Here is a 14528-nt window from a genome sequence, read left to right as displayed (position 1 = left end):
GGGCTTCTAGAGCCTACATAAGAGTTGGTCGGCTTGATAATAATTACATAAACAAAATAAATTCATATCTCCATAAATACTTATTGGAATCGGATGATCTTTGGATCAATCCTACACCTCTCGATGAGAGGGATCCAATAAAAATATTAGCTACCATAAATAAGCCGACCCACATGGAGTTTGGCCCTAGTTTCCAATTTAACAATCTAGTTTGAGATTGGTGGAAGAAGAGGGTTCTTCTTTGATTGTTACTTTCTTCTCCAATTTCTCATGTTTCAACTAAGACTTTTTAATTGTAATGCCCCACTTAAATCTTATCCTACAAATTGTGTCAATATTTACATTATCTGAAAATATTGAGAAATATTGGTCTAAAATAAATTTATGATTTCCATTATTCAAATTCCCCACTTACCTTCTCAATTTGAATATTATGTAGGATATGGTCTCCTTCCATTAATTCAAAATATATTTATTCATTTCACATACCCCAATGTACCCTCACATTTACTAAGGAGAAGACATGGTCCTCTCCATGTAAGCACATTTCACATTCCCCAATGTACCCTCACATTTACTTGGGAGAAGACATAGTCCTCTCCATCTTATCATCAATATATATTTATTCATTTCACATTCCCCAATGTACCCTCACATTTACTAAGGAGAAGACATGGTCCTCTCCATGTAATTACACTTCACATTCCCAAATGTACTTTTCAGATTTACTTGGGAGAAGACATGATACTTTCCCATTAAATTCTTGATTTCATATTCATGTCACAATTCCAAATGTACTCCTAGCTTAGAAGAGAAGTCAACCAAGGATGGGTGAGAGTTAATGACATTAATGAGAGGTGGTTGAGGAAAGAGGGTATAAAAAGGGAAGGGGGAAGGAAGAAGAGGGGGGGAAGTCTTGCTTGAATTGTGGGGGTTGGTTGTGATTGTTTGGCCTTGTTATGATTTTGGGGAGACCTTGGAAACCTGTGGAGGTTTCTTGGGTTTGAGAGGAGGAAAGTATCATTATCTAGTTTTCCACATTCTTCTTGAGGACACACTATATCTGGTTGGACTTGGGCATGGAGGACTAGGGAACCTGTGGAGGTTTCCCGGGCTAGGAATTTGTTTCCTAGTTGGCTGGGAGGCAAATCCGGTTGGGTCGGTCAGAAGGAGCGTTCAGCTGGAGCTATAAGACAAAGGTATCATCATCAACCGCCGGGACAGGTATTTTTCCATGGACTACTCTTGTCAAGTTGATATCAATAGAATGCTCACCTTAACTTATGTTGCTTATGATAAAATGATAAGATGTTAAATGTTTAAAGCTATGTGAGAAGACCAACAAGTTCTTTATTTTTAACTTTTAAATCAGCGGGAGAATAGATCTATTAGTGTATAATAGGTTGAGGCTCTCATAATAGGAAACAGGCCCTTACACATGGTATCAAAGCCAGGTTCAAAATCTGGACCCAAAGCCCACTAAACCCCAATTAAGAGTGTTGTTAAGTATTGCTCCAATATAAAATTTCTGTAATTTTACCCATTCTCCTCTCCTTGTAAGAAGAAAAACTCTAGCTATTCTCGCTTTCCAATGTAACATTTCTGAAATTTTATGTATTCTCCTCTCCCGATAAAAAATAAAAACTCTAGCTATTCTCGCTTTCTACATGTAACATTTCTTGCATTAAGGGTTCCCTGTATTATGAGTGCAAAGAAGTTTACCGTATACTAATTACTAATTTGGAAATAAATACATGGGGTGTCTTTCTCGTCCCCTCAGTTGAAGAATGGAATTGGCACAGACAATCCTACCTTGTGCAACCTCCAACTTAGCAGAATTTCGTCACATACTTAAAAAGGAAGAGCATGTAAATATTCATGCACACTCTAACATCAACATCAATGGCGATGCCTATCTCATCCATTGTCGTAGCCCAACTGTAGCTTCCACTACCATTAAATGCAAAACCACTAACAAACAGAAACAAAAACAGAAGCCAAACGTCGTTATTGATACTTACGAAGGTGTGGCTTCATATTTGCAAGCTTGTACACACATATTCAGATTTGGGTTTCATGGAAATATTTTCTTGCTAAGCAAACTAATAAACCTCTATACAAAGTCGACTGCATGAATTATGCACGACTGGTTTTTGAAAATTCCCCTAAACGGGACTGTGTTTTATGGAATGTGCCCATCAGAGGGTATGCCATGAATGGACCCTGTGAGGAAGCCCTCCTACTCTATTCCCAAATGCGGCAGAAAGGCATACAGCCCGATGAACTCATTCTTCCCTTTATTCTGAAGGGGATGAAGGTTCATCATTTTATAATAAGAGCCGGATTGGATTGCAATCTATTTGTGGGGAACGCCCTTCTTGCTCTATATGCAAAATGTGGAAGTATAGAGAACGCACGCCAAGTGTTTAACAAAATGTGTGAGAGAGATTTGGTGTCATGGAACTCTATGATTGTTGGATATTCTCAAAATGGACATGCCTATGAGGCATTGACGCTTTTCCATCAAATGCTGCTAGAGGAGGTGGTACCGGGTCCCGTTACTATGGTTAGTGTTCTCCGAGCATGTACATAGGTCGAAGCTCTTCAACGAGGTAAGTGTGTGCATAGTTACATGATTAGAAATGAGATTGAGATCAACATCTTTGTAGATACCTCCCTCACAGATCTCTATTCGAAATGTGCAAGTATTGAAATGGCACGTCTATTGTTTGACAAAATGTCTTGACAGAGATGTTGTGGCATGGACTGCCATGATTGAGGGTCTTGGTATGAATGGGCATGCTGAAAATGCTCTTGGGCTCTTTTCTCAAATGGAGCACAGTGGCGTGAAGCCAACCTACATCACATTCGTGGGTGTTTTGACTGCATGCAGTCATGCCAGCTTGATTGATGAGGGTTGGCAGTACTTCCAAAGCATGAGTAGGTAAATTTGAATGGTATCATAGCTCACAATTGGGTTCTCGGTCTACCGGCAGTTTAAAAGACTTGTGTCATTGCAATTACATGGGGCTACGACTTCAAACAAAATACAAAACTAAAAAAAAAAAACAGAACATAACGCTGATGACGTCCCAATCCCAATTGCAATATCTACCCAGCACCAATGGGAGCGTGATGCCTGTTCGTGTTGTCATTTTAAGACCATACAACAGAGTCAAATTAGGCTTACAAATAAATTAAGTGCCCTCCAATCTTCTATATCCAGCACACTCAGATCATCTACTCGTGTCACACATTCATCATTGAATCCCATCATTCTTAATTGATCATGAACTAGAAGAAATGACATGGTCTTTCATGTTAGAATGTTCGATTCTCATCACTGTAGAGAGTATTCTCATGTCCTTGCAGCAAATGCAATCTGCATGCTAAGTTGGGTAGCCAAAAGGGTTCATTCTCTTTGTGCTTACTGTGTTAAAATTTCCGACTCTGTTTCAGTCTCTTTAATCCCTTCCTGAGAGTCAGAATCACTCATGGACTCAGAACTCCCCCCATTAAACTCGTCCTCTGAATAAAAAAAAATGGTTGAACGCACTCCTCAACATTCATAAAAAAAAAAAGTTGAACGCACTCCTCAACTTTCATGTTACCACAGGTTGAACGCACTTTAGGGACAGTGATCAATGATATAGTAGGGCAGTGGCGACGACATCCTCTCTCGGTTGTGTGGCAATGATATAGCAGGGTTGTGGCGATGATATAGCGGCGATCAATGAGTTTTGGTTTTATAAACATTTGGAGTGCCGTTGCAATGGTTTGAGAGATTATTACAGTACGCTGCCAAAGAAGCCATTTCCAAGCCGTTCGTTGGAGTCAAAGAAGCCATTTCCAAGCCATTCATAGGAATCACTGATGAGCCCGGCTTGTAAACACTAGGGTTTAGGGTTTAACCAGTTGTGTTGGAATTAGAATCACAGCAATGGCATCTTCACTAATGAAACTTATTCCTTCTGTCCTGTTATCATGCCATGTAAATCTGTAAGGTTGATAACTTTATTCAGGATATAATACAAAAGAATTCAAGTTTCACTCCAGCCGCTGGACATTGAAAATATTCAACAGAAAGGTTTAGGACTGTTACCAAAATTAGTATAAAAACAATGATGGATATCTCCTGCTTTAAATATGATCGACATCATTCCGAAATTACAACTTTGGAAAAACTTCAGAGTGTTTTGTTTCATAGCAGTGAAGCCAATTTTCCTTTTTCACAATAATCCTCATATTTTTCCTTTACCTTTCATGTTATTATCATATCTTGTTATCGAGTACCATTTGTATCTTGGGTAGTTTGATAAGATTCATGGGTCAACCAGGCTTAGGTATTCTGTTCTTAGCTTTGTAAAAATTTGCAATATGTTATGCCATTCACCCTTTAATTGATTTGTCCTAAAAATGGGCAAAATTTGATATTTTGAATCCATATTACGATTGATTCGGGAGGTAACTTTAAATATAGCCAATGCATATTCAGTTCTTTTCATTTGTCATTTACAGTGGATATAAACTTTCCCATTTGTTTGAGGGTAAGTGCACATATGTATCAGAAAATACCCATTGTTGCATTTTCCAGGGGAAAAGGGTTCTAGGCTTCATATTTATCTTAACCAAGATTTTGCCATCCCATATTTTGATTTCTGAGGGTTTCCTCCAAACGCTTTTATGAAATTTATTGTTTATGTGCTACAGAATCTCCTCTGCATTACTCGGTTTATTTCATGCTTGTGTGTCTCTGCAGCTTGTCTGAATCTCTTCATTAACATTTCTGCTTTAGTTGAGAATTCCTGTTATGTTATCACTTATAACTACTTCTGTAATTCCATTAAAAATTAAATGCCATACATTTTACAATTTAGAATTTAAATGCCTTCATTATTGCCTGGGTCTCTGCCCAACATTTAAGATGTTTACATTATGAAATCTTTTCTAACACTTTTTGAAACGTGATTTTTGACAGCTAATGAACACAAAATTTTGCTGCTAAGAGTTGAGCCTTGTGACATTTTTTGAAAAAAATTGAGATTACTAAATATGTTTTCTAACCACACTGGTAATCTGACAACCATCAGAAGGATACTCATGATGTCATCTACCTATATGTTTATACTGATAGGCTTTATAGTATCAATTTTGTCAAAATATATTATGTTCAAGATATGCCTGTTTTTTTGTTTTGGTAAAGGGGAGGATTTCAGTTACTTCATTGTAAGATAGGACAATTTCAGTGTTGTCAGTTCAGTTATTGATTTCCTTAGTCTGACAGATTGGCAGTCTTTCTCCTCATGTTATTTCAGGGTGCTGCATTTTTTAATTCAACAGGACATGTAAGGTCCAATTTTTTACTAATCTATTGTCCAGGACTTATTGAGGATGTGTGACTACCACATAGCTTGGTTTCCCTCTGTGGATAGATAGCATTTGAGTGATATGGTTTATAATTTTTGTTTGATTATGTGATATCATCGGATTAGGGATGGTAGTACTTTAAAGTGAAAAATGATATTCTTCCAATTTTGAATCTAATGTAGTTGACAAAGACAAGTGAAAGATGCAATGGTTGATTTCCATTTGACACGAGGGGTAGTCTTTCCAAGTTAATTTTTTCAAAGCTACCATGGCCACGACTGGGGTCAGAGTATTATCAGTTCTATTGAAGTGGGGTCCTGTAGTGGTTTTATTAGAATTGAACTGGTATCCTGACAATATTTGCTTCGTGCAACAATGGAGACAGCTGACTAAACCACATCTGTTTCTTTAGGATTTGAATTGTATCATTTTGCTTGGCATGCCTGTGAGTGCTGTAAGCAGTACCTTGCAGATTCACAACATGAATGGACAACTAAACATACAATGGTGTGTGCACTTTTTGTTGTTCTGAGTACTAAATTACATGGTGGAACATGGAGTAAAAGGGAAAGGAGAAAAATAAAAATTATTCTTGTTTTTTTTTTATCCTGCTAGCATGTCAATGACTTGTGGGGATTAGCCTGTCTAAGAAACCAAACCCAAGGGCATCTAAGCTGTCAAAATCATCCAGGGATTGCACATGATCTGGTTGATGCCAACTTTTGACATGACTAGATTTTAGGTGTCTCCTCCCAGCTACCGCAGAGTTTTGAACCTGAGTCACGTTACAGAATTTATAAAATTGTCTATGGACATTTGGCAGCATTTGTGGCAAGAAAAGGGTCAGAGGGAATTCTCGGTACTGCATTTTTCAGGCCATTTTATCTTTTCTTAAAGTAATGTAGAAGAATATAAAGTTGAAAATCCATATATTTTAAAGAAAGGTTCAAGTCTAGTCAGTGCACTGCTTTGCTTTTGTATAGTAAAAGGCTAAAAAGGGTATTGAATGCATCCCCAAGTAAGAAGCAAAGAAGGCAGAGGGACTACAGGTCACTGTATTGTTTCCTTGTTGCGTTGGGCAGTCTAGTAAGTTTTTGGAGTCCTAAAGCTTGTTTATGCACTGCTTTGCAAGATAGGCTGCCAGCTAATAGGACTTGATCTTTCTTGGCAGATAACAACACTTGGGCACAGCCAGAATTCTCTGCATGTACCCAGAGTTTAAATTGGGTACCATAAAATAACATAGACCTTTTTGCTTTGAGCTGGAGTTCAAATAGAATCTTTTATTCAGTGGGCAAACTTTAGGCAAAATTCTCTGTTGTGATATGTCGAGGTTATTATAACCTTAGCAATGGCAGCAGTAGTCTAAGTAATATTAATGATGGTTGAAAGTTCTTAGAGTGTTTGAAAATGAGTGTCTTAGTTTAATAAAATATGAAGATATTTATGTTGAAAGATTTAGTTCGTTATTCTGATGGGTTGGAAGCTACTTTTGAAAAATACATGGGGTATAAAGTTATAAACTACCTCTTAAGAAGGTAAAATTTACATTGGGCATGGAAAATTAATAGCATAATGGTTTCCCTCGGAAGAGGAAAGAAGAATGACCAAGCTGGAGAATGGAGCAAAGGAATCACTTTCTCTGAACATGAATTTCAACAAGTAAATATGGATGGGGGCCATGCAAGTTAAGAGCACAGAGTAAACATTCATGATCGATTTTGGATAATTTGTATTTATTCCTATGTAAATCTGGGCACAGTACGAATCAGGCTTCGGTAGGCATCCCTTAGTTATTCGGCATGCTGTCATGGAGATGTGGGGTAACGTGTGCTTATGAGATACTTCTTCTGGTTTTATGTGGAATGATAATATCACTTTTAGCATTCTTTATTAAATCATTTTATTGGCAGGCAACCAATTCTGTGTATGAGAGGTTTATAGATTTAGGGTAAATATAATACGAGATGTGGCTCTGTGAAATGAACTGTTTTGTCTCATAATCCCTTCATGATTCAACACCTTCATTTTGCTCTCTTATGGCTATTACAGTGGTCATTGCTCTCTTGCACTTTGGAAACTTCTAATTATAACTGGAGATTTTCCATGACGATTGAAGGATTGCAATGCCTTAAAGGTTGTTCCTAACATGTGGCACCATAGTATGGGAAATTTATTTTCTTTGGTTGTTAAAATATATCTGGTTCAAATATGGTATGTGCCTAGATTTCAAGGGCTGGCAAATTGGTCAGTCTGTTTATACATTGTATATAGCCTAAGATATATGCTTCTCACGTAGTTTTCAAGAGGGGTGGCAAATCACTCAAGAAATCAATGGTGTTTCACTGTGAAAGACTATCTAGGATTTTATTTAGTTCTTTTGTGGGCAACCTGTGATTTTTTTCAAATTTGAATGTATGTTGTGGCTTCAACATTAGAGCATATATGATCTAGTCACTAGGCTTCTTGGCTAACTTGATTTGGATAGAAGTATTATTTTCTTTTTAACGGAAATAAAGATTCATAACAATAATTTAAAAACAGCCTCAGCTTTAGGCATATAATTTACAGAGCGATATGGGTTACTCAAAATTCCTTGAGATTATTAAACAAATCCAAGTTGCAGGAAATGTGTAGTATAGGGTTGTATCATTCATTAAACACATGTCGTATAGCCCTGAAATGTGTTTTCAGCTGAACAAACATGACTAGGAAATGCATTTCGTACAATTGGAAATGCTCACTATCAGAAACGCATTTGCAGATTGTATTGGCATTATTATAACCAAAATGGTTTTGATGAGTTTTTTTTAATCAATTTTCACCCAGATAACAAATAATTTTAAATTTTTAAAATAAAATTGATAGAAGCGAAAGAGAGAAAATGTCAAAATTTTACTCAAATTTTTATCACTATTGTTCATTGAATCCCAGGTTATTGGACAATTGAAGTTAGCACAACTTATTTATTGCATCGTAATTGAATTATATTAGCATATCATATTAAAAATTAAAATTATTAAACTAAGTCTCGGATTACTTTATGAAACTGTACAACTTAACCAAAGATGGTCAAATTTAGACTTACCAGAACCTTTAAAAATTACTGACATTGATTTGAAGGCAAATGCTTCCTCTATAAAGTTTAAGCGATGAGCATCCACAACCTATCAAGAGTTGGGACAACATTTACAGTGTATATTGTTTTCATATACCACCCCTCCTAAGAGAATGACCTTGAGGCTCAACCACTGAACAAACAATTGCCTCCTTGTGGGGTGAACTGAACCCTTTGGGAAACAACCACATGATGTAGGAGGGATCTCGAGCCCAAGTCTCCACTGCCCCACTCTCAGTGTCCCAGCTCACCTCTCATTGTTATTGACAGAAACCTTAATACAATGCAGTTGGTAGTAACTACAAACTTATGGATATATGATAAATTAGCTCCATTTTCATGGATATATGATAATATCTAAATTTATTAGAGGATGAACCTGTGGGGAGCTATTTCTCTGTTGCCTATGTTAATGATTTTGTAATTGTCTAATAGTAGAGGCTAAATTTTCAATTAGACTTCTATTATTCACTCTTAAAGGTATTTTACTTGTCATCGAGGATATAAGGTTTGCCCTTCAAAACAAAAGAGTGCCATATTTAAGTTTTGGAAATATTATTTCTTGATAAATGCAGGGTTTGGTGATTAATATCTCTATATGGCATAAGTTCATCCTTATAGTTCTCTAAGTACTAATGATATTGATGGTGGCCTTTGTGATGTTCTTTGTTTCATATAGCTCAGATGTTATCTCTGAACTTTTGAATGTTGCATTAGATTGTAATGCTTGTAAAATTTGGAATTCTTATGGTGCCATTAGAATTTGATCTTGGACAAATTTTCATAGATGTTGACATTAATGATATAGGATTTGGATTTTATTTTCTTATATTGGGAATTAACCAATATATTTGGAATGGAAGTTTCTATTCTGTTTTCCTACTGCTGTCCTACATTTTATATCTCTGTTGTTCCCATAATGCACCCATTTCAATGTTCCTAAACATCACTAGTTGGGTAGAGGAGCATTTTTCTATATGTGGATCTACGAAGACCAAGTTTGTGGATTTTTCTATTTGACAAATGCTGATGCAAAAAAAAAAAGAAAAAAAAAAGTAGTCCTTGCTAATTATTGTGCAGTACTTCTTTGATTTAGGAATCTAGGATCTTTTTCATTAACAATAACATAATCCTTCTCAATTATTTTGTTTTTGTTCATTCGATCTAGGATCTCTGCTAGTAACTTTCCTTAGTTTCCTACTCTCTATATCCTAGCATTGCGACTAGCTAACATAGCAAAATATCTCTCTGTCCATTCAATTTTAGATTATGTGATTTTCATTGGATGGCAATTTCTTAGGTTAGGAACAAATTGAAGGAAAAGAGAAAGCTAAAACAAAAAGTTATAGATTCAAGGGTGAATAAAGATTCATATAGCATGGAATCTATGTCATAGATCCCGAGGTATTAAAGAAATTATATGCATGAAGCTTATACTAGCGCCTTCTAGTGGAATTGATAGTGCGCTAATCTGTTGCTTGCCAATATTTTGGTTGGTACCACCTTATAGCATATCTGAGTTCAAATGCTATTTTCCATGGTGGACAGTTGAATCTGTTTCAACTCTAAATGTTATCAGGGGGTTTCACAAGGTTGTCACATGAGAATCTGTGATGCCCATTTTGACTTAGATATCTACCCATGCTAGGGCTCTACTTTGTAGTTCCATGTTATCATTTATGAACATTATGTAATATTGATGCATTGGTTGGACACGTGAAACTACTTATATGAATCCGTTGATAGATTTGATATTAATGATAGAAATGGTTGATGTATGGACTACATGTATGACTCACTTAGTGATGGACTACCTAGTGCGTAACTTATCAGAATTACTTTGGTTCATATATAGCTCAAGTGGATATGATTTATTTAAATGAATGACTTAGCGAGAATTCTTAGATTGACACATGGATACTAGACTTAGTAATGTGATGATTATATGTCTTGTTGTTATATAAATGTACGAATGAAAGGCTAACCCGCAGGGGAAAATAACTATGTGATAGCCAAGAGGGAAGGATGAGACCTCTCATGAGGAAGGTATAATGTACATTATTTTACTTCATTGGTATCTACTTGATATGCACTTTTATGACACGAGAAAAAAAATGCAAATGACAGGTGGCAAGACGACCTGACTGGATTATTCGATGACAAGTCCAACTAGCTCTGTAGTGTGGTCCGTGCTCTGAAGGAGGGGTGGAGGTGTTTCCCACCATGTATCCTCCAAAACCTGGAATCGTGGGGAGGACAACTGAATGCTCCCCCTAGACGTGTGATGACGATTGCCAGATTCCTGCTGGGGAAAGTTTGGTCGAGTCATTCGACGCTTCCACCATGATGGTTTTATAAGTGGTCAGTATGGCCTTTGCCACTGATAAGGCAGCAGAGGATGGATAGGGCGGGAACGGAAGTAGGCCAGGGTGGATAGGAAGATATAGATCAGTTGGAGACTCTTGATGGGAAGTAATGCCATTGTCTGACTTATCGAATTTTAATGCTATAACTCTCTCTGGTTTGCTATGCTTTCAAACTCCTTGTATCTTTTCATTCTAACTTCAGGACGAAGTTTTCTGAAGGAGAGGTGTATGTAATGCCCCACTTAAATATTATCCTACAAATTGTGTTAATATTTACATTATCTGAAAATATTGAGAAATATTGGTCTAAAATAAATTTATGATTTCCATTATTCAAATTCCCCACTTACCTTCTCAATTTGAATGTTATGTAGGATATGGTCTCCTTCCATTAATTCAAAATATATTTATTCATTTCACATACCCCAATGTAACCTCACATTTACTAAGGAGAAGACATGGTCCTCTCCATGTAAGCACATTTCACATTCCCCAATGTACCCTCACATTTACTTTGGAGAAGACATAGTCCTCTCCATATTATCATCAATATATATTTATTCATTTCACATTCCCCAATGTACCCTCACATTTACTAAGGAGAAGACATGGTCCTCTCCATGTAATTACACTTCACATTCCCAAATGTACTTTTCATATTTACTTGGGAGAAGACATGATCCTTTCCCATTAAATTCTTAATTTTATATTCATGTCACAATTCCAAATGCACTCCTAGCTTAGAAGAGAAGTCAACCAAGGATGGGTGAGAGTTAATGACATTAATGAGAGGTGGTTGAGGAAAGAGGGTATAAAAAGGGAAGGGGGAAGGAAGAAGAGGGGGGAAGTCTTGCTTGAATTGTGGGGGTTGGTTGTGATTGTTTGGCCTTGTTATGATTTTGGGGAGACCTTGGAAACCTGTGGAGGTTTCTTGGGTTTGAGAGGAGGAAAGTATCATTATCTAGTTTTGCACATTCTTCTTGAGGACACACTATATCTAGTTGGACTTGGGCACGAAGGGCTAGGGAACCTGTGGAGGTTTCCTGGGCTAGGAATTTGTTTCCTAGTTGGCTGGGAGGCAAATCCGGTTGGGTCGGTCAGAAGGAGCATTCAGCTGGAGCTATAAGACAAAGGTATCATCATCAACCGTCGGAGCAGGTATTTTTCCATGGACTACTCTTGTCAAGTTGATATCAATAGAATGCTCACCTTAACTTATGTTGCTTATGATAAAATGATAAGATGTTAAATGTTTAAAGCTATGTGAGAAGACCAACAAGTTCTTTATTTTTAACTTTTAAATCAGCGGGAAAATAGATCTATTAGTGTATAATAGGTTGAGGCTCTCATAATAGGAAACAGGCCCTTACATTAATCATAAAGTTTGCTTGCACACTTACAACATTATTTTGCATTTCTTCAAGCGTGACAAGATCTCTTTCCCTTAGTTGATAAGCCATCTCCAGATCAAAAGCATCTGGATAATATTGAAGTGCCAAATCAGGTGGAGGTTTCATGTTATCTGGAATGGAATTGTAGATCTAATTGAACCTTATGGTAAACTCTTGAACTGTATCGTTAGGATTCCTTTTCAATTTATTGTATTCAGTGAAGATCTGTAATGAATTATTATTTTCTTGCCACTCGGCTAAGAAAAACTCATTTAACCTCTGAGGAGTATCAATGGAGTTGCTACCAAACCGCAAAATCATTTTTTCACATCTCCAGAAAAAATTTGATCCATTAATCTCATTTTGGCATTGTCATCATCAACCTCCTCTAAATCAATAAAATCAACCATCTTGTCAATATGTTGTTGTGCTATGACTCTCGGTCTTCCATCAAAAATAGGAAGTCTCTAGACATAGTTCTGAGGTAAAACTTCCAACTGACCAGGTAATTGTATGGGAGAGAATCTCGCCATGACTACTGGGGGAGGGCGTACGAGGATTATAATGGGTTGAGTTGGTTGGGATAAAGTTGTAAGTGTGGATACAATTGTTTTTGGAGGTGTAGTAGAGGGTATGGAAGAAGGTAAGATTTCAAGTTGATACTGGATATAGGCTTTTTCCACAGTAATTTGTAATTGATCAGTAGGCTTTGAAGTTTCTAAAAATTAGACCAAATCTCGTGCTCAAGTTTTGAAGACTGTGATGTAGCAGAAGGTTGATTAAACAAATATTTTAAGGTAGGTAAGTATGAATCAAACTTTATGGGATCAAACACTTCCTCTGTAAGACAAGACTCAAACATCAAACAAAATAGGGAAAGCTTGAATTTAATATCAAAAGGAATATCCTTAATACTCAATATTTGATCTGGCAAGGAATTCCAACTTTGTGCTTTCAATCTTGGGGAAAGGGAATTTATGCTTTCTTAAAAATCTTTTAGGATCATCAATAGGAGAAGGAGGGTTTGGGTCAGGGTTTGACCTGGTATATCTTTTTAGATCCAGAATCTTAACAGGGTCAAAGACTATGTAAGGTAATATATTTCAAACTTGAGTGAAACAAAGAAAGCTTCAAACTTCACCACCAAGGAATTTCTTTCAATAGAAAATTTTAACAAGTAATGATCAAGAGCTTACCAATGGAATGAGGTTTGATTTTAACTTGTGATTTATAAACTTCTTTTATTTTTGAACAAGCTGTGAATACCTTCGACTGAATAAGCTAGATTAGGATGCGGAATTTGATCTTGTTTGTCTCCTTGAAGACAACTCTACAATATTGACATTGTAATTATGGAATAAGCCTGTTTGAAACTTAGTCCCATCATCCAAAGGACCAAATTCCAATGAAAACTTGTCATACACCCAGGGAAAATGAATCTTTCAGTCCCCGACAATGGCACCAGTATTTTATGACCCTCCATATCTCCAAGGCTGAGGAAGAGTCCAGCTGAGGTAACCACAGACCAATCTTTTGACTTGGTAGCTAGCCCTACCAAGCCAGAGAGGGCTCTCTCCAAATAATCATAGCCAAGAGGGCTAGATGGGTTAGGGTTTTAGGCTAGGTATAAAGTGCAGAGGTTTTTTTTATTTGATTTGATTGGGGTAGTCACTAGATGAGTGAATTAGTTCAGAGAGTGAACTAGGTCAAGGCACAAGAAAATCAAAATTGCAGACATCTGATGGGGCAAGGTAGGAAAGTTACTTTAAAACTTTGTAGTTTATTAATGAAATTGTTTAGACTAATGAGGTGCTAAAAGGATCATGAAAATCACGAATTCTTTTTAAACTGAAGAAATGAAACAAATTATGATGATTTTCCCAAAACAGAGCATAGAATATGAATTCTGCTTATCACCCTTTGAAAATAAAACATATTTAGAAGTAAAATGGATCATGGAAGATAAAAAACATTCACACACATGTAACTAAAGAAAAAAAAATATCAAAATACCATGCCATAGGAATCCCACCAAAATAGCTGAAACTCATCCAATATATTCCATGCCAAAGACTGAAACACTAGTACAACATCCAATGGAGTCCAACCTCTAAAAAGAGTAAAGAAAGGGAAGATATAGACCTGTAAACAAACTCTTACCGACCTTAAGGGCAAAATCCATGAGAAGAAGAGAAATTCCCGCAAAATATAAACTGATAGCTAGAGTGTAGGGTGGTCAAAGTGACTCATCCCTAATTACATTGCAACTGATTCACTTGACATGAT

At 36.6% G+C, this 14528-nt stretch overlaps 1 protein-coding gene across 1 annotated transcript in view; it reads left to right on the top strand.

The window, feature by feature from the left end:
• The first annotated feature begins 2131 nt into the window (after window positions 1–2131).
• LOC149222327 (putative pentatricopeptide repeat-containing protein At3g23330) overlaps window positions 2132–14528 on the top strand; it is a 139004-nt gene continuing 126607 nt past the window's right edge. The window contains exons 1-2 of the mRNA XM_089387569.1: window positions 2132–2566; window positions 2670–2916. Of these exons, the coding sequence (XP_089243695.1) occupies window positions 2132–2566; window positions 2670–2916 (682 nt within the window). The remainder of the gene's footprint in view (window positions 2567–2669; window positions 2917–14528) is intronic.

This window comes from Pinus tabuliformis, chromosome Q, assembly GCF_031772625.1.
Source record: "Pinus tabuliformis cultivar Carrire ecotype Pingquan chromosome Q, CPIR1, whole genome shotgun sequence".
NCBI lineage: Eukaryota > Viridiplantae > Streptophyta > Pinopsida > Pinales > Pinaceae > Pinus > Pinus tabuliformis.
The sequence above is the reverse complement of the archived record's forward strand: the minus strand, read 5'-3'. Positions and strand labels throughout refer to the sequence as shown.